The sequence below is a fragment of the Equus asinus genome, chromosome 25 (genome assembly GCF_041296235.1).
Source record: "Equus asinus isolate D_3611 breed Donkey chromosome 25, EquAss-T2T_v2, whole genome shotgun sequence".
In the NCBI taxonomy this organism is placed as follows: Eukaryota; Metazoa; Chordata; class Mammalia; order Perissodactyla; family Equidae; genus Equus; species Equus asinus.
In genome coordinates this window covers 50,030,442-50,050,782 of record NC_091814.1, presented here as the reverse complement: position 1 = coordinate 50,050,782, position 20,341 = coordinate 50,030,442, and the positions used below count along the sequence as shown (strand labels likewise).

The window sequence follows — 20,341 nt, the reverse complement described above, 5'->3', positions numbered from 1 at the left end:
GATACGTCTGAACGACAACAAACTCCCCAAGGGTTCCTTTCGAAAGCTCACACTTTGTTCTCCAAAGCCATTGGGCCAAACAGCAACCAACAAACACAAAACAGCCCATTTAAGAAATCAATACAGAGCCAGTCTTGATGACCTAGTGGTTAAAGTTTGGTGCTCACTGAGTTTGCTGCGGCGGCCCGGGTTCGCTTCCAGGATGCAGAACCACACCACCCAACTGTCAGGTGCCATGCTGTGGGGGCGGCTCACACAGAAGAACCAGAAAGACTTACAACCATGAGTACAACCGCATACTGGGGCTTTAGGAGGGGAAAAAAATAAAGAGGAAGATTGGCAACAGATGTTAGCTCAGGGACAATCTTTCTCTGCAAAAAAAAAAAGTCTCTCTCTCAAAGAAACAAAGAAATCAGTACAATCACTGTGTCTTTTCTGAAATTTACATGCAGTAATTGCTTCTGACATATTCAACACGAAGCAGAGTTTGTTTATACTTTGAAAACCCTTCACAACCGAGGCACTTGGGTAATCATATAGCTAATGGAACCAGGTGGGAACACATGCTAGTGCAGGTTCTCCTTCCATTTAGGGAAGTGTTGGGCTCCAGCTGTGAACTCAGCACTCTGCCAAGCCCTGGGATAGGCGGAGGGAAAAATAGGGCTCCTGCTTTTCAGAAGTAAATACACAGTAAAAAAAATTTTTTGAAAAATATATACAGCCATGCACCACATAACAGCATTTCAGCCAACAACAGACTGCATGTAGGACGGTACTCCCACAAGATTAGCACCATGTAGCCCAGGTGAATAATGGGCTACACCATCTACGTGTGTGTAAGTGCTCTCTGTGATGTTCGCATGACGACGAAGTAGCCTAACCACACATTTCTCAGAACGTATCTCCATTGTTAAGCGATACGTGGCTGTAATTGAGTTTCTGAGAAAAAACACTACTGGGCTCAATGCATATATTTAAACATGCATTTAAACATTTAAAGATGCAAACAGAAAAATAAGAAGGTAAAATTAGAGGCTTTTGTAAATATTCTCTCCACCCTCACAACTGCCCCAGGAGAAAGAGAGTATTGCTCTCTTTTACAGTCAGAAAAAAGCAAGGCTCATCGAAGTAAAATCACTGCCCAAGACCACTTGGCTCGAAAGGGAGTCATGCAATCAACCATCTCTTTTCATTTCAAAGCCAAGACACCTGCCGCCTCAGCACCAGGGCCGTGAATCCTCAGCGATGGTGATGGTGCTGGGAGGAGGCGTGTGCATGAATTCGCTCTTTGAAATGCAGTCAACAGATAAGAAGTCCAGATGTCATGTTTAGCAGCATCTAAGTCAGGGCTTCCTCACTGCCCGTGTGGCAGGCCGCCCCTCCCCTGCTCTGCACTCAGACCCATCTTCTCCCTGCAGCATCTTTGGGGATTTCTCAGGGTCACTTCTTCAGGGAAAAATTACGTCAGCTGCTACCTCTAAGGGCACAAACCAATCCCATTAACTCAGGCTCCTGAGAGAGATTGATGCAGCAGGATAAAAGATGAAAGGGGAGGCTGTTGATGGTGGTGGTGGTTTTTTGGCCTTTTCCTTCTCTAGGAAGGTGGAGTAACTGATACGTGGGTACAGAGCCTGTAACAAGGGCATTTCTTCACAAGACCCTGAGCAGAAGCGTGGAAGGGACCTCATACTGAGCTGATCTGGAATCAGAAGGCAAGTCAGTTGGGCATCCTCCCGGGAACAAATCTTTCCAACTGGAAGATCAGGCGGGCAAGCTCAGGCCAATGCAATTCATGCTCTAAGAACAGGAGTGTCACCTGGAGAGCGTGACCGGTGTCCAGGAGTGGAGACTCATCTCCTGTTGCTTTGGCAATGGCTTGGCTCTGCAGTAGAGCCTTTGAAGCGAGACAGACCCAGGTTCAGATTCTAGCTCTGTGCCCCCTGGGAAAGCCACCTAATTTCTCCACTTCTCAGTTTCTCCATTCATTCGATGGGGATCATCATACTTAGCTTGTAGAGTTACTGTGGTTGTCAAATAAGAAAATATAAAAGGACATCCCACAGTGTCCGGCACTAAATGGTGGCCACTGTTATTTTTATTATCAATATCAAGCCTCCAGCGTCCACGGTAGGTGTGTATCTGAACAAGCAGCCTGGCCCCAAACCCCAGCTTGGTTTGTGTCCCTTTCCTGTTCTTTAGTAGGAAAGTGCTCCGGGAGGAAAGCTCTGTGTGTAACGGGTAGTGGTACCCATTACTGGCAAAACTGCATGGGACAGGGGCCAGCTATGCAACCTGGAGAGAAACAGTTCACCTCTCTGGGTCTCTATTTCTTCAGCTGTTAGCAGGGGTAACCACAGCTGCCCTTGATTTCCGCATCACAGGATTGGAATAATAACGCCTGTCCTATCTACAAGAGTGGGGAGGACCTCACTCTCCCCCCCACAGCAGGTATTTGAGGAAATGTCTGCCTCATGACGGGTGTGGGGCTGGGGCAGTGTGGGGCTGGGGCAGTGTGGGGCTGGGGGCGGGGCTGTAAGGAGGATTGAGAGCATGGCAGTGAAAGTCCTCTGCAAACCACACCTTGCTGGACGCAGGTGGAGCCTTCCTCCGAAACCTGAAGCATGTGGCTGGCGCTTGTGTTTAGACTCACAGGTGCAGTGCCTCTAGACTCCTTGAGTCACCTGAGTGCAAGGCCATGGCTCAGCAGAGCCCCACAGGCAAGGGCATTGACCTCCCCATCAGAGACCTGGCCTTGGAGGTGACCAGGCGCAGATTCACCCTGACCACGAGGTACCCAAGCTCTCCTCTGGCTCCCTGGCGGGGTTGGGATGGAGCATGAACACCGATCCCCACCAAGCGCCTGACACTGCAGCAGACACTGGTTTACAAATGTAAAGGCGGATTTTATGGATGAGAAAGCACTTTGTCACCCACTGTGGGAAACAGGCCCTTCTCATGTGGTCCTTCAACAGGCAGTGATGAGGGGGCTGTGATGAGCTCAGTGGCTCCTACCTGGGGCTGGGGATCACTTGATAACTGGATGGAAGTTCTGATGTACCCTCCCAGCATAGCAGTGCATGACCTTGCAAGCTTTGGGGACAGCATGGACTCCCTGAAGCTCGTCCTCAGCCCCAACTAGGCTGAGAGCTCCCCGCAGGCAGGCACTGTTTCTCTCCTTCTCCACTGCATGCCTGGTGACCGGGACTGTTCCAGCAGGATCTTAGGAAGAAGAGACCTTAGCAGCTTGTGTGGCCCGAGGAGAGGGTTTGCCTGTCACAGAGCAGGAGGCTGCCTGGGCTGCATGTGGGACTTCCAAAACTCCCCCACTGCCTGACACCTTCCCCTGATGGAAGGGTCAGCTGACAAAATACAAGACGCCTAGTTAAATCTGAATTTTAGAAAAACAAAGTTTTTTTGGCCTGTGTGTCTGTGCAATTTGTGATATACTTGTAGTAAAAATTAGTTGTTTATCTAAAATTCAAATTTAACAGGGCATTCTGTATTTTCATTTGCTAAATCTGGCGAGCCTACGACGGCCACTGTGGGATGCCTGTCCTCTCTCTGGTCTGAAATCCCCACATGCAGTTGGGTACCCAAGACATCCCATATATAACGGTGTACAGTAGGATTCCAGTTTATATTAAAACTGAGCTCTGTTGAAACTGATGTCTGGCTAGATGCAGCTCTTCTGTTGTGTGTCAGGAGGTCCTGTGGAGACGGAGACCTTCCTGGTGGGAGGGCGGGCGCTACAGACCAGAAGAAGGCAGTGGGGCTTCGTCACTCGCTTGCAGCCAATGCCAACACGTTGCGGTCTCCTCTTGTTGGTTAAGTGGATTTACAAGTTATGTTTTCTAATCTTAACGAGTGTAACCCTCAAAAGAGACCAGTGGCCTAAAAATTTCTGCCAGGAAACATGGGTTGAAATAATTCTAATAATGCAAATATGAGTAAATAACAAATAGCGGCAGAGCTGACACTTTTGGTTTGAGTTCTTTGTCAGGTACAATATGAGCTTAAAAATAATGATTTTATTAAACCTGATAAGAAGTTAGCCAAGGGGCCGGCTCCGTGGCCGAGTGGTTAAGTTCACGTGCTCCACTGCGGCGGCCCAGGGTTCAGATCCTGGGTGCGGACATGGCACCGCTCGTCAGGCCACATTGAGGCAGCGTCCCACATCCCACAACTAGAAGGACCTGCAACTAAGATATACAACTATATACGGGGGGGGGGGGGGGGGGAGTTGAGGAGATAAAGTAGGGAAAAAAAAAAAGATTGGCAACAGTTGTCAGCTCAGGTGCCAATCTTTAAAAAAAAAAAAAAGTTAGCCAAAAAATAAAAATAATTGATTTGAAATATGGACTTCCATCCAATATTGTTCACAATGCTTCTTGACCTTAGAGTTTATTGGGATGTAAGATATTAGTGAAACGATAAAAAGTTATGTACAATTTCTTAGTTAACATAGATATGGGAGTGTTGAAAACCTTTACTGATTGGGTACATGGCAAATTTGACACCACCAGTTTAGACCGTGAGAGTGGGCATTGTCCCAGGGGGCTGTGGTCACTGTGCTACCTCCAGCCAAGAAGGAAGAAATCTCACAATTCTGGGGCCTCTCCCAGCCCCTCTCCCCATTAGCCGCTCCCCCTCACCCCACATCCCTTCAGCAACATTCGGGGTCAGCTCCGGCCGGGGATGCAGCCGTGAACTTGGGGTCAGGAGATCTGAGTTCGGATTTCAGTTCTGCCTTTCACTGGCCACACGACCCTCGTAAATCACCTTCTGTCTGGGCTTCCTCAGCTGCAAAACACACTGTGAGGTGTGGCTGAGGGTTTGCATGTGGTTAGTTTCTAGTTCATTTTCGAAGTCCCTGGAACATAGTGGGTATTCAGAGAACAGTTAAATCTGAATCTTCGATCACATGACAGGCAGGTCCTAGTTCCTTGAAGGCAGGGTTTGCCCAGCCCCAAACAGGATGGGAACTCCCTGGGACACCCCAGCAGAAGGGGAGGAGAACCCGGCAGGCCGGGGCAGGGGGTAAACTAGTCAGAAGGAGAGATGAAGTGAGGCTAAGGCCAGAGAACCACTGGATTGCAAATGAAACTTTAAGAGAGAGCCTGCCCTAGGCTGAAACTATGGAGAGCTGGCTGGCAGGGTGGACCCCAGCTCCAGGGGTCCCATGGGACCAGTGGAGACAGTGGGGCCTCTGAGAAGAGCTGACTTACAGCTAAGTGTAAATAGAGTGCATCTCATTTTCGCCAGGTGACAGCTCTGTAGGCATGGGTAGATGAGTTAGGAAGGATGTCCTCCCAAATGTTAAGCGGTTCTCTTTAGGTGCTGGGGTCTGGAGAGTTTCTTTTTCTTCTTCTTTTTTTGAATCCCCTCTCTCTTTGAATAACATTCAATGTGCCTTTCCTCCCAGAGAAGAGATGTTTACCAAGAAAGGTGACGAAGCCCAGGAGATGCTCTCTGATTCGGATCTGGAGCAAGTGGGTCCTCCTGGCACAGCTGGCCCCGCGGTACCCCCACCCCCACCCCCTTCTCCAGCCGAGGACTCTGAGGTCTCTTAGCACGGAAAAACGTCAGTCATTTTGAAGTGAACTATTACATAAAACTCCAGAAAACAGTTTCTGTGAGGTCCTTAGGGTTGTCTTTGAAGACTGTTTGGAAGATCTTTGTCCTTTCTTTCCTATTTTTCTTCTCCTACAACCACTGTTGAGCATCGTTCATCCTCACTAAGGCACTTAGAGTGATCTTTGGTTCTCAGGCCAAGTCTCTGACATGTGTATATATCTGAACTTTAATTTACACCATGCTGTAGAACGCTCATGGTAGTCAGTTGTATTCGAATTAAAGAAAAAAAATTATCAGGCTTCAATGTTTGTTTCTAAACCTGGGTTAGAGAAAGGTCCAGGTCTCCGTGGCTCTAAAGATTCGAGCTCCAGAGGACTCGGAGGAATTTGGGTTTTCCAAACTCGGCCTGGGACACGGCAGCCCTTTGTACCTGTTTGACTGAGCTGCACCCATCTCTCCTGTGCTGGGGCTAGGCTGCTTGCGTTTCACGTTTATGGACAATATTTTCCAAGTTTTCTTCTAGGAGATGTAAGTGAACTTCAAACTCTGTAACAGGAGAACCCGAACCTGAGACGCATCGGGTGTAGAGTGACCTGGCTGGAGAGGAGAAGTGTGCTGTAAGATCCCACACTCAAGTCTCTTGTGGACCCCAAAGCGCCTCTAAGGACTTCCAGGCTCTTCTAGATAGTCTGAAAGCATAAAAAATGTGATCATTCAAACCCACACAGGGGGAATGTCCTTCGGTGTCATCTTGTCACCCACTTCTTCACAGAGCACTTATGAGTGTTCTCTTGCCAAACCTGCCCCTGAAATGCGCTCAGGTCCCCCTCCCCACACAGCCAGCGGGCTGTGCTATGGTGTGGAAGCCCACTTCCTGACTTGGGGTCTGCTGCAGCAGCATGGGGCAGGGGGAGTATGCACAGAGCACCTGTCCCTGCCAGCTGGGTGCTCAACATGCACACAACCTCATCCTCCGTCAGATGAGGAAATGAACCTGCACTGTCCAATAGGGTAGTCCCTGGCCACATGTGGCTACTTAAATTTAAATTCATTAAAATTAAATAAAATAGAAAATTCAGGTCCTCAGTTATACTAGCCACATTTCAAGTGCTCAGTAGCTACATGTGGCTGGTGGCTGCCATGTTGGATGTTGCAGATATAGAACACAACCATCATTACAGAAGGCTCTATCAGACACGCTGCAACAGAGGTTACGTGACATGTCTAAGGTCACACAGCCAGTTAAGGATAGAAAATCAAGGAGGAGAAAGAGCAGGGAGGACTAACTCTTGTAGTTTTATTTCCAGTTGTTTCTGAGCAAGTTCCAGGATGTTTTCTCTGTTCATTCATTTGTTCAGACAGCATTATTGAGTACCTGCTATGTGAACTGGGCTCTGTCCTAGGGACATATCATTGAACCAAACAACCAATCCTTGGCCCGAGAGAATTTACATTCCAGTGGGAGAAGACTGACAAAAAGTATTACATACGATTTAAAAACAGTGAATTATATCATATGTCAGGAAATGATAAATGTAATGGAAAAGAAATTTTAAAATGATAAGACAGGGTAAGAAAGATTAGAAGTGGCAGAGGAAGCAGCAGGTCAGTTGAAATTTTAAATAGGATGGTCTGGGTAGGCCTCATTAGGCGACATTAGAGTAAAGACGTGAGGGCAGTGAAGGAGTCAGGTGTGTGGACATCTGGGGCAGAGAGAAGAGCTTGCAAAGGCCTGAAGACAAAAGTGTGCCTGGTGTATTCAAAGGAGGGCAAGGAGGCCAGTGGAGCTGGGCTGGAGCAGGGGGAAGGAGAGAACATTCTAGAAGATGAAGTCACAGTGATGGGGGAAGGAGGTAGGTCATGTGGGGCTTTGCAGTCTGACGTGGAATGAGATGGGAAGCCATGGAGGGTTTTCAGAAAAGGAGAGGCCTGCTCTGGCTTGTATTTCAGTGGGGTCACTCTGGCTGCTGGCTGGAGAATAGGCCATGCCGGGGAGGGAGCAGGATCGCTTCAGAGTCTATTGTAGTGATCCAGGAAAAAGATGACAGTAACTTGGACAAGTAGCAGTTTAGGGTGGTGAGATATGTGGTCAGATTCTGAATCTGTGTATTTGAAGATGGAACCAACAAAAGCCTCTGATGGACTGGATGTGGGGTTATGAGAGAGAGGAATAAAGAATGATTCTAAGATTTTTGGCCTGAGCAACTGGAAGGATGGAGTTTCCATCAGCTTCAAGAAGAGCAGATTTGGTGTGTCCGAGGCGGGTGGGGTAGGGAAACTCAGAAATTCTATTCTTGCTGGTTTGTTATGCCTAATAGACATTTAAATGGAGATGGCAAGTGGGCAAATGAATATATGACTCGAGTTCAGGAGCACTGTCTGGGCTGGAGCTAGAAACTGGGGGAGTCACCAGCATAGAGATGGCATTTACAGCCATGATGCTAGAGGAGATCACCAGAGGAATGAGCAGACGGAGAAGAGACCCTAAACTGGGCCCAGGGGCACTTCAATCTTAAGATATTGGGCTATGTGATGGTTAATCTTATGTGTCAATTTGACTGGTCCTAGGGAGCCCAGATTAAACATCATCCTGGGTTGCCTTCGAGGGTATTTCCAGATGAAACTTGCATTTGAATGCGTGGACTCAGTGAAGCAGACTGCCCTCTCCCATGTGGGTGAGCATCATCCAATCCATTTAGGGCCTGAATAGAACACAAAAGGTGGAGGAAGGAGGAGTCTGAGCCTTTCGCATCCTGCCCGCCCGCTTCCTTTTCTTGGCCTGGGTTTTACACCATCAGCTCCCCTGGTTCACAGGTCTTCAGATTTGGACTGAATTACACCACTAGCTTCCCTGGGCGTCCAGCTTGCAGACTGCAGATCGTGGGACCTCTCAGCATTCATAATCACATGAGCCAATTCTTCATAATAAATCTTTTTATATATTTTATCACTTCTGTTTCTCTGGAGAACCCTGACGAATACAGGCTAAAGGAAAGAACCAGCAAGAGAAACCAGGAAGGAGCAGTGAATGATGTAGGAGGATACTAACGTCCTGGAAGCTAAGTGAAGTGAGAGTTTTCGTCTTCCCTCTGTTCCTCCTTCATTCACCCTCTTCTTCCATCCCAAAGCCAGAAGCAGTAGCTGACGGAGGGAAAGAAAAGGAGCCAAGGGCAGGACTGTGCAAGCAGATTCACCTCACCTGTAGCGCGCTCTCACTGCTCATCTCATCCCCCAAAGGCGGCTCCTCACCTTCCGCTTCTCATTCAGCACCCGGCAGTGAAAGGTGCTTAGAAGGGGGAATGAGTTCATGCTTTCTGACTTCCGGGTTTTCTAGTCTTTAAGAGTCTGCTGTCAGTGGGCTAGAACGGCAATCCCCAGTTGTAGGCTGAATTGTGGCCCCTCCCCCACTCACATGTTAAAATCCTAACACCCAGGACCTCAGAATGGGACTGTCTTTGGAGACAAGGCCTTTAAAGAGGTAATTAAACCAAAATGAGATCATTAGAGTGGGCTCTAATCCAATTTGACTGTCCTTATAAAAGAGGAGATTAGGACACACACACACACACTACACACTACACACTTTAGCATCCCGCAATCACAGCTCCCAACCCAGAGGAATTATCCGAGCGTTGAGATCTGTACTGTTCTCAAAAACAAGGTGTCCCACAAAGTTCAGAGAGAATGCTGTATAAGATAATTTTATTTCACAGGACAAAGGTTATGAAATACCCAACTGGGCTCTCCCTGAAGCATTAGAAGCTACCCATGGCAAACCCATCTTACACACGTGCGGTGCTGCCACAAGAGCTCTTCCTCGTCCTTTAGAAGCATTGGTTTTATTGTGGCTTATGGTAACCATGCGACATGCAAGAGCAGGGGGTGGCCCTAGATTCCACATGGCCACCTGTTTGTCCCAAACTTTTCTCCTCCAAACTTACCCTCTTCAGCCACTGACAGCTATTTATAAAAAGGCTTGTGGTTTTCATGAAGAAAACTACTATGTATTATAGCTTTTGCCCCAAATCACCAGAAAACATAAGCTGTTTTGGTTAAACATCTCTTTAAAAGCTGACAGAAGAAAAATATCTATTGTGAACCTGTTTAAATGCCCAGATTGCTGTTCCCGGCCGGTCAGACATGGTGACAATGCACATTCTTCTGGATTAATGAAAGCTTGGAAAGCAGGGAAAAGCAACATGGCTTTGGCTGGCTGGCTCTCCCTCGGGAGCCCGGACCCTCACCTCCTCCTGCCTTTTCTGACACAGCCTGGCTGCTCTTCACATCTTGGAGAGCTTGATGTCGTAGGTGACCATGTTGAAGTTGTCCCAGGCAAAGAGCTTCTTCTCCAGGGGGTTGTAGTCAATCATGCTGCTGTACTTGTACCGGTTCTTGAACGGGACGGCCAGGGCCTTGCTGCTCCCCGTGCCTGTGTCATACGCAAAGTTGACGGTAGCATCCGGTGATGAGTAGCTGCTGACGGTGTACAAGGTGCCGCAGATGATGAAGGCGTTGGCCACCGACTGCTTACGGATGTTAGTCTCCCAGGTTTGTTCAAGTTCCAGATTCTCCGGGTTCAGTTTGGAGAGGACGATGGCGCCCTTGGCCTCCTCGGTGCTGTAGATGACCCAGAGGCCTGTCTCATCCACAGCCAGGTCAATGTCCGTGTAGCCGCCCCATGAATACGGGAACTGGCCGTGGTAGCCGGCTCCCGGTAGTTCCTTCTCCGCCCTCACTGTCTCGGTGTTCAGCTCATACCTGACCACCGTTCTGGACTCGGCCGCCTGGAAATAGAGGCTCCCGGCGTAAACCACGGCGCCGGTGCTCTCCAGCGGCCGGGGCAGCACGTGCACCTTGGAAGGGTAGCCCCGCAGGAACTGGCTGAGGAGCTCGTACTCGAAAACCTGGCGGATGTCGGGGCCGACGGTGTCGATTCTCCACGTGGTCTCCCGGGTGGAGGGGTGCGCGGGCTGGGGGTCTCTCATCCACACGCCGTACTTGCCCGTGATTGTTTCCGCTGTTCTTAGAGTGAGAGGCTCTCCCACCCAAACGAGCTCTCCACATCCTGGTGAATTCAAAATAGACAAAACACAGAACACTTGTCCACCATCTTTCCACGACGTGGAAGCGTGGCAGAGGCAGCAGAAGCGAGAACCCCAGGGACAGACCGTCTGGGTTTAAATCCGGGCTTTGCCACCCCCTGGGGGTGTGACTGACGCTTAGCTCTCTAAGCCTCGGTTTCCTGATTTGTAAAAAAGGGGATAATAATAGTGTTTGGGGTAGTAGGGCTGTTGTAAGTTTTAAATGTAATGATACCTGTTGAGTGCTTGGTAGGGAGTAAATGCCCAGTCAATGTTTGTGATCAATATGTGATATGAACTGAGCTTCCAGCCATATCAGCTGTAAGGGTGAGGGCTGCACAGAGAAAACTTCAAACTGTATTTGTCATATTTGACTGCAGCTGCAGGGGGCCCGTGGGGGTTCATTAGATGACTCTCTCTGACTGTCATGTCTGATTTATTTCATTATTTTAAAAAATGAGACAAAAACCAAGTCATGATAATAATCGCTATAAAACAAAGGTTTTATATTTATATTTATAAAGGTTTTCCTAACCAATGGACCACATATTTCAGCATCATTTTAATACCACAAAACCTGAATATAATTTAAAAAATGTAATAAAGAGATGGTTGAAAATGTAGATTTAGGTGAATCACAACAAATCTCTGTACTTGAATGGGCCCCTTCCATTTCCCTATGGAAGGTGGAACCTCTTTGCTGCTCCCAGCTCAGGGCGTCATATTTTGAATATTTCAAAACTCCCCATCCCCATGCTGCCCTTCAGGGCTAGCAATAATTGTCAGTACCATGGATGGTCACAATTTCTGAGAACCACAGGCTTCCTCCTAAAGTCTGGCTTTCAGGGAACGCTTTGGAGGGGGACAATTGTACTTTTCCTAAGTACCTCCAATTCAGAAAAGATAGCTTTAGCGACAAACTGTGTGCTGAGATGGTGCATGGTGTCCATCTGGCCCTCAGATAAAGATATGAAGGATCTGCTGACAAATGTAACTTTTCAGGTGTAATTAGTTCTATACAACAAGTGAGTAGGTGAAATAGGCATCTTCCCCAGCCTTCTCTGATAAGATACAGGCTTTACTGGGGACAGGCCAACTTCCTGCCGGCATGCCCTAGAAAGGGGGTCTGTTCCTCTCCCCCTCCCTGTCTCTGCTCCCAGGGAAGTTACCTGTCCTGCCCCCGACTCCCAGGGTGGGCTGACCGACTCTGACACAGAGCTAGACACGGATAAAGACCACATGGGTACAAGAGAGAAAAGAGCTAACTTCATACCAGCGTCTCCCTCTTCACTCCTGGGCACGCCTGATGGACTCTCCTTCAAACGTCCAGAAGCACGGACCTCAGTTAACTCTGACTTTAGCTCCTGGAATTCCACGTTCTCCAAATTCCATCGAGAAACTGCGTTAAAAGAAAGAGACAAAATTGTACTGGTAGGAAAAACCACCCATGATGGACGATGTTGAGGATGGCATTTAAATGGGCTTCCAAAGAAATGATGATGTTTGAAATTTGTTTAAAGATAATAAACGGGGGCAGGGAGGAGGGGAAGAGGAAATAAGATTGGATACGCTGACAACGGTCAGAGCTGGGTGATGGGTATGTTGGGGTTCATGTTGCTCTCTCTACTTTTGTGAACGTTTGAAAAATTCCGTAATAAAAAGCTCACAAATAAATTGCATAGCAATGTGCCTAGCACAGAGTAGGGTAGTCAAAATACAATAAAGTGAGCTTGTACACAGTTGAAAGAATTCCCACTGGAAGGTCGATTTATGAGTAGGTGAGCTGTGATTCAGGGATATTGGAGAGGTCCTTAGCATCTTCTGGGATGCCCGAAATTCAACAATTAACAATTCCCCACATGACTTAGATTTTGCTTTCCTTGTCACAATGCAAATTTTCCTGTAAGAGGTAAGGTCTTAATCTTTACATGCTCTGTTGAAATATCCTGTCAGATCCCTTTCTGACCAGTTTTGGACAAGGAAGAGAGTGTGCAGGATTCCTATGGGAATTTAGGGGGGGTTGAGCCATGGAGAAGGGAAGAGGTGTGGGTCACATTGGTGAGATTAAGTCATCACAGTGTGTCACACATGGCTCCTTTGGCTTGGGATTATGGTCATATGGCAGTCCTGGAATACAAGGAAAAAGAAGAGCCACAAGGAACAGGCTTAGTTGTTTTAAAATGTAGGTTTGATGATGATTTAAGTGTGATGAGGCCAACACATCAGGAGACGATTGCCACTGAAAAGACAGTTTGTTATACTCACTGATCCCAAGAGGAGGGGCACACCACCCCACAGGGGGCCACACGGGGAAGCACCAGGGTGGGTCAGGGAGAGGGGAAGCGTGGGCAAGAGCCTTTATCGTGGTTTCCGTGGGAAGGAACGCGTGAAACAGCGGAAGCAGCTTTAGCATTGGCTACTTTGAATAATCTGGGCAGGCTATGGGGCATAGAGCTGTCCCCATTTGTCTGGTACCTGGCCTGGGATGATCAGGGCAGGGGAACCGTGGCCTGAGTGTGAAAGCCCAGTAGTGAGAGGGGTGCAGGGTGGGCTCTGGATGGATGGGTTTGCACGTGAAAGGCGTGCTGCAGGGGCGTCCTGTGCTCCCTCCAGGAGCCGAACCGGCTGACGCCGCGAGGGGCGGTCCCACCAATGGTTGCAGGCCCAGAGGTCAAAGCGGCCGAATAAAAAGGCATGCTTACTACATGGGCCTCTGCTCTTGCTGACCCGCTCGATCAGTTCTCCGCCCCTGGAGATGACCTGGCTCCCAGCCCGGGTTCCCAGGTGTGCAGGACAACGCGGAGGGCGGCCGATGTGACGCCTGAGGCTGGGTCCTGGCTGGGCAATTTCTCAAGATCGGGTCGTCGAGCAAGCTCCCCAAGGGAAGCTGTTTTCCTTTCCTTAGAGCATCGCAGACTATTCCTCAGGATAATCCAAACTTCTTAATTGTTTCAATTAATTCTCAGAATACAGGAGCTGGTTTCAGGCAACGTGAGGGAGAGAGAAATACTGCAGTGGCATCTAGAGAGTTCCCTCGCCACACCCCAGCTGCCTGCCCTTCAGGTTAAAATCCTGGCACCAAAATACTGAAAAACAGCTTCTCTGTGAAAAGAGATGATTAACAGGTAATTAGAGCTCTTTCCACATTTCAAAGCAGTTTCACATAAACTATGTGATCTGGTGCCTTCACAAGTTTCAGAGAAATAGAATAGGCTTTAGGACTGCAGTCTGCACCTAATTTAATTATTGCCACCACTTAAGTGCTCCTAGGAGCCAGGTACTGTGCTAGGCGATTAATACCGTGACCTCTATTCCACATAGCCCTGAAAGGGAACTATTATCTTCGTTTTGCGGATGAGGAAACAGGCTCAGAGAGGGTAAGTAACTTGCCCCAGGTCACGCAGCTGGTAAGGGGTGGGACTAGGGCTTGAACCCGTGTCTCCGAAGGCCAGGGCAGTTGTGGACCTTCCCCACCCTGTAGTGAGTGGGGAGATGTGTCAGTTACAAAGTCATTGCCTCTCAGTGCCAAATACACCTTTCTAGACGTACTCTCTGGAAAACAAGGCTTTGCTCCTCTGAAAGGAGCCCGGGGTGAAGCTCTCTCGGGAGGGGGCGCCGGAGGACGGGTGGGAGGGCGGCGGTCCCCGCGGGCCGGCTGGACAGGCTGCGTGAGGGCCTCCCGGGGAGCCCCGGCCCCGCCCCGGCCCAGCACCATCCGTCCGTGACCTCGCCGCCTCCGCCCGGCCGCAGCCCTTCGGCAGCCTCTGCCTGGCCCCTCTGCGCCGCGCCCCCGGCCCCCGGGCGAGCAGCCCCCGTCCACACCCCCGCTCTCGGGGCGGCTGGGCCCCGCCCTTGGCGTCTGTCCTTGCTGCAGGGCCAACCTCAGCCCTAGTTGCTCGTCCATCTTAGTGAATAAAGAGAAATGAAACGTCCCGGACCTAACCTGCTGTGTGCTCTCTGGCTCCGGATGGCACCGGACTGCCACCAGGTGCCGCTCGGCCCCTGGGGAGCGACCAGCTCCAGGAGCGGAGCTCACATCCCAGCGGCTTGCTCAGCACGCAGCTCCCAGGCTGCGCCCCCCTACCCCCACCCCGAGCCCGGCCTGCCTGCCAGGCTCCCTCCCGCACCGCCCAGGAGGAGGCCCACCGGCCCCGGTGCCACCCCCGGCCCCAGGACTCTGAGCAGGGGCCCTTCACCTCCTGGCGCGCTCTCTCTCTCTCCCCCGCCATCCCCCGCCCGTCACTTTTTGCACGAACTATGCCTTATGCGCTTTCTTCGGAGTAAACAAGAACCACAGTAAAACCTAATGTCAAGGAATGGCTTCCAGAAGGACTGAAGGCCAGTTGGCAGGTGGGCTGGTTGGATTACAAGCCTGCTGGCCTCTTCTTGGTTGTGTCAGCCAGGAGCATCTGGCAATGGCCGGACTCCCAGAGTAAAGCTGTCCGGAATGAGGACCAAAGCCTGAGGGAAAGGATGTGAGACCCAAAGGCAGGGGAGCAGTTGTGTGAAGGGGACTGATCTGGGCCAGACGTGGTAGCTTCCTGGTTCAGTCCTGCCGTGTACCAGCTGTGTGACTTTGGGCAAGTTGCTCAAACTCTCGGAGCCTCAGTGTTCTTAGCTCAAACTATAAATGAAACGATTCTCAATAAAGAAGTGTCAAAACTAAAATTTCTCTGGAATGTTTCAAAATCACTCACATTTCCTTCTGTATGTGGGGGAAAACAAAAAGAGGTTATGAGCATATGAAGGACTATATTGTATCAGACAGTTACATATTTTCAAGGGCTTTTACATGTTTGTTTCTATTAAAATTCAGCCCTTCTGTGGTTGAAAGGTTCATGTCTATGACAAAATTCGGGAAATTTTCTGCATGCTCTGCCGTATCTCCCTTACTTCTGATTTATAGACTCACATTCTAGAGAGCTTAATCTACAGGCTGAACTTATTAACTCACTTGCATACCTTTGTATATATAAACACATATTGGCAAATGACATTGTAATGATTTTTGTGGTTCTTTCCCATCACTGCCCGAAAAGTTAGGTCAATATTATACAAATGAAGAGGATGAAGAAAAAGAAGAGTGGAGACGTAATTACAGGTTGTCGCCAACCCTCTAGGAAAGTGAAGATTAGCCGGCAGACTGTGGTTCTGGTGCGGCTCCAACACGCACTGTCTCTAGCATCAGCGCGTGCTGTAGAGATGTTATGTACGTGCCGGTGTTTTGATCTTGAACGATATTTTAAAACGATAGTGGCGCTCAAGCAAAGGAAGCCCTTTCTAGTTACAATCCAGGCACCCTGCTGGACGCTTCCTTATGTCACTTCCAAGGCGTAATCACCCCCACGGGGGATTTTTGTCCCCATCCTGCAGGTGAGGAAGCAAAGTCTGCGGTGCTTGTGTTGAACATCTCTGGTGCCCTCCTGTGCATCCTGCACACCTTTTTCCAGCCATTGCTGTGGCGACCTGCCTCGTGCAGGTGTCCCTGCTGGGACCTCACCTCCACTGCTCTGCCTCAGCTTCTCTGACTCTGCAAGAAGCAGCCTGGAGCCCATCTCTGTGCATCGTGGAAGGGGTGACCCTCAGCCAGCAGAGTATGGGCTCCGTGGATAAACGCCCCCTTCCTCTGCCACATGCTACACAGATCTTCAGAAGGTCCTGGTGGGCATGAGCCTCCGCTCCCCACCGTGGTGACCCACTGGAGAAGCCCCCCACCTCCGTGTTGGCTCTCCTTCCTTCCCTGTCTCACTGTCCCCTGTCCCCGCCTCTCCCCCTGGGATCGGGCCCATATAAACCACTGGCCACAGGCCCTCGCCCCAGGCCCTGCTCTCCAGGAGGACCAGTCCCAAGCAGAGGCACAATGAAGCAGAGCGTGCAGCTTCTCTCGTGACACCAATAACCAACTTGGGTTACCTTTTAGTAATCTGTATATTTTTTTACTTTGAGCTTATTTAAAAGGTTTACAGGCATTTCACTACAAAACTTTATATATATATCTTATCTCAACTCATACATACACACACAGACGTACAAACAAGTGACTTCTGTAATTCTAAGATTTTTTTTCTATGTAACAGTGACATGGTGAAGACAGTGGCAGTGAGAATTTGAATTATAGGTGGTGTAAGGAAAAGTCCAGGCCTCTCCTTTGTTCCCTCAGCCCCACAAGCCCTCACTGGCCCCTCAGTTACTGTGTGAAGCACACCCACGCTTAGATTCCAGCCACCCCAAATACCCCTTTACCCGCAACTCTGGGACCTCAAAGCAGACCTTTTGTTTCAACATTTCTTTCCCTGTTGTTTAAATGTCACTCTTCTGTCTTTTATCTTTAGGTTCTATAAAGTGCAGGTCGGTCACCCCAGAGCCATGAAGGGCACTGAACCTCAGGTGGAGGGGCCTGAATTCTGGCCCTGGCTTGGCCACCAGCTGGTGAGGTGACTACGGACCAGCTGAGTAACCTCTCTGGGCCTCAGTTTCCACATCTGCATGAATGAGCCAGGGATGTCGGATGCCCTCTAGCCCCTTCTTCCAGCTCTACATTCTTGTACTAATGTGATTTCCTGCTCATGAAAACCCCACTGCTAGAAAGAGCTTCCAACTCCGGAGGTCACTATACCGGCCTGTTGTCCTTATTTCAAAAGTGGAGCAGCTGGAAAGGACACAAAGGAATAGAAAATCAGAGAACACATCTCATAAATTCCCAAAGACTTGTTAAGTGACCACATGACAATAAAAGAATAAAACATTGCCTCTATTTTCACACACACAGGGGTTTTTGTAGAGAATGTTACTTTGTTTAGTTAGCAGTCTGAAATGAGTAATGCCTCATAACGCTTCTATTAATAACGATGCCTTCCTTTGTGCTCAGAGACTCGGCGTCAACAAGTCCCACCTCTCCTACTGGTCAGCTGTGCAACCTGGGCCGCTCAGCGTCTTCGGACCTTAATTTCCTTTGTTGTAAAATTTAAAATTGGATCTCTTCCAACTCTAGCAATAGAGGATTTTTAAAAATCCTTTACATCTTAGAGTTATTTCATTTGAACCCCGCAAAAATGATTACTCACAGTAAGAATTTAATTGCCATGTTATGGATAAGAAACCAAGGTGCAGGGGTTCGATGACTTGCCCAAGGCCACACGCAGGCACTGACTCTGGGGTTTCAGTCTCACACCTGTGCAGACCTTGCCTTTCACATAGAAAACCTTTGTAGAAAGCAGTTTCCCATCACTTTATCTGGAAGATTTTCAAACCTTTAGAAAAGTTGAAAGAATGGTACAATAAACCCCATGTGCTGTTCGTTTAGATACCCCAGTTGTTAATAGTCTGCCACATTGGTTTTATCTCTCTTACTCTCACTCTCTATATATTTACAGTCTTTGCTGAACTATTTGAAAACAAACTGCAGCCACTCGGACACCTCACTCCTAAGTACCTGAGTATGCATCTCCTTAGAGCAAGGACATTCTTTACAACCACAATACCCCATCGCACCCAAGAAATTGAACATCAATTAATAACGTAATCTAATCAGTCCATATTCAAACACCCTCAGTGATTGCAAAGCTGCCCCTTCAAGCTTTTGTCCCCTGGATGCAGGAGCCAAGCCAGGGCGAGCCACATTTGGTCACCATGTCTCTTTAGTGTCCTTTTATCTAGATTAAGCACCTCCCCCCCGCCATTTCTTTCTTTCTTGACTTTGAGATCTTTGAAGAGTCTGGGTAATTGTCCCACAACTGGATTTACTTGCTTGTTTCCTCACAATTAGAAAACTCATTAAACAATGAATATTTGGAAGTACAACATTCACAAAAAGTGACACAAATACTGTCTTCCCAACCAATGAAGAGAGTGTGACCCTCCCTGGGCGCACACGCACGGACTCACCCCAGTGGGGGCCAGGATGAACGGAAGAGCACCTCAGTGGGCAAAGCCCCCTCAAGGAGTTGTCTGGTAACCTAAAAGCAGAGGTTCCAGATCCGACAAAGAGCAGGAAAACTTCCACAACAGCATGTTGAGGGAACTGACAAGGAGTTACCGCCTCTTTATTTTGCCAAAGAAGAGCATTTAAACAACAAGCAAACAAACCCACCACCTATCATCATTTCATTCGTCTATTGTTATTTCACAAATAGAAGTCATTTTTAGCACCAAAGGTAGAAATCACAACCTCCAAACAAAGTTTCACAAAAGGATAGTTTTCTAAAAAGGACAGTTGGCATCTGTCTGCTACCATATCCATATTGACCATATACATACGCATCTCACCTGGTCCTTATAGTCCTTCTTTTGCTAGGGCACTGTGAGAACTTTGTCCTGGCTGGGCCAAGAACTCAGAACCACTAACCTCAACAGAACTCTCAGAAGGAAAGTTACTAGCAATGCATGGAAGTGATTGCTTTGCCCTCCTCAGCTCATCGGCCTCCCGCTGCTTGCCCTATCTCTGGGAGAAAGGAAGGCCAGGCCTGGGCCAACTGTAACAGGTCACCATGAACCATGTCACCTTCTGGACTCAGGGGCCCCTCCTCCCCCCATTCTTACCTTCCCTGGAGCCTGGCAGCATGTCCTGAGAGGAGCTGTGGGCCTGGGGACACTGGTCTCTTCTCAGCCTTGCCACCTCCTGGCTGCTGCTTTCCAGCCTCCTGGCCAGATCCTCCTTCTCTGCCCCCAGACGCCTCTTCTCTTCCTCCAGGGCTGACTTGTCGCGGAGGAGGTTGCTGTAGGCTGTCTCCAGCTCCCTTGTCTGGGTTTCCAGCTGGTCTCGCTCCCTCCTCAGGGTGTCCAGCTCCCTCTGCAGTCCCTCCTGGGTCTCCAAGGGCCCAGCAGCCTGGTCCGAGGTCAACTGGTGGACGAGGCCCTCCAGGGAGCTGAGCCGGGCTTTGATGGACTCCAGGTCCGCACGCTGGGTGCTGCTGTCTCTCTGCAGGTCCTGGATGGCTGACACAGCCTGGCCCTCCTCGGGGCAGCTGGACTCACTGGGGCTGGCCACACTGAAGGTGTACTGGCATCGGCCACTCCGGTCGTTGGCCTTCCGGAGCTGGGCTGTCCTGGCCCCCACCTCCCACGCCAGACAGGCCAGAAGCAGCAGCTGGACAGCCGGCATCTTGGGCCTGCAGCTGCAGCAACGTGCACGGAAGCCCTCAGTGCAGAGGCTGGGCGAGGCTCCTTCTGGAAAGCTCTTCTATGCTGCGAGGTGTCTGGGTGGGTGGCCCTGCCGGCTTATGCCCCAGCTCCACAGAGGTTTATATCTACTGGGGAGCCAGCCCTGCGTGGGGGGAGAAAGACGTGGCCACGTGAGGCCGGGTGGGGCTATGCACAGGGGGGTTGTTTTCACACTGCAAATAAGATTCTCAGAAAATAACCTTCCAGAAGTCTGTTTTGAATTTCTTTTAAGAAAAGAATGTCCCCACTTTATGCACCCCACATCTCCATAATAGTCCCTGTATCCCCACTGCATTTGGCACACACACTAACAGGCGTCTACCTCATCCAGCACGACTGCTTGTGTGTCGATTTCAACAAGGATTTATTTCTAGTTTATCTTTCCATCTACTCTGCAAACTTGGTTGAGGACCTGCCCTGTGTCAGGCACTGTGCTAGGAAGTAGGATACAGACATGCCTAAGACACAAAACCTCTGTCGCTGTAGCAGTGACAGAGACACATAACGGGCCGCAAGAACACAAGGGC

At 49.4% G+C, this 20,341-nt stretch overlaps 2 protein-coding genes across 2 annotated transcripts; one reads left to right on the top strand and one right to left on the bottom strand.

Moving 5' to 3' along the window:
* Nucleotides 1–1,559: 1,559 nt before the first annotated feature.
* Nucleotides 1,560–9,631, top strand: MYOCOS (myocilin opposite strand). The gene is made up of 2 exons (XM_070497253.1): nucleotides 1,560–2,790; nucleotides 5,423–9,631. Exons 1-2 carry the CDS (start codon nucleotides 2,696–2,698, stop codon nucleotides 5,568–5,570), a joined length of 243 nt encoding a protein of 80 aa, XP_070353354.1. The 5' UTR covers nucleotides 1,560–2,695; the 3' UTR covers nucleotides 5,571–9,631.
* On the bottom strand, nucleotides 9,260–19,923 carry MYOC (myocilin). Its single transcript, XM_014845193.3, has 3 exons — nucleotides 19,194–19,923; nucleotides 11,929–12,054; nucleotides 9,260–10,639 (listed from the first exon to the last, which is right to left on the bottom strand). The coding sequence occupies exons 1-3, from the start codon at nucleotides 19,753–19,755 to the stop codon at nucleotides 9,855–9,857; spliced, it is 1,473 nt and encodes a 490-aa protein (XP_014700679.2). The 5' UTR covers nucleotides 19,756–19,923; the 3' UTR covers nucleotides 9,260–9,854.
* Nucleotides 19,924–20,341: the final 418 nt, after the last annotated feature.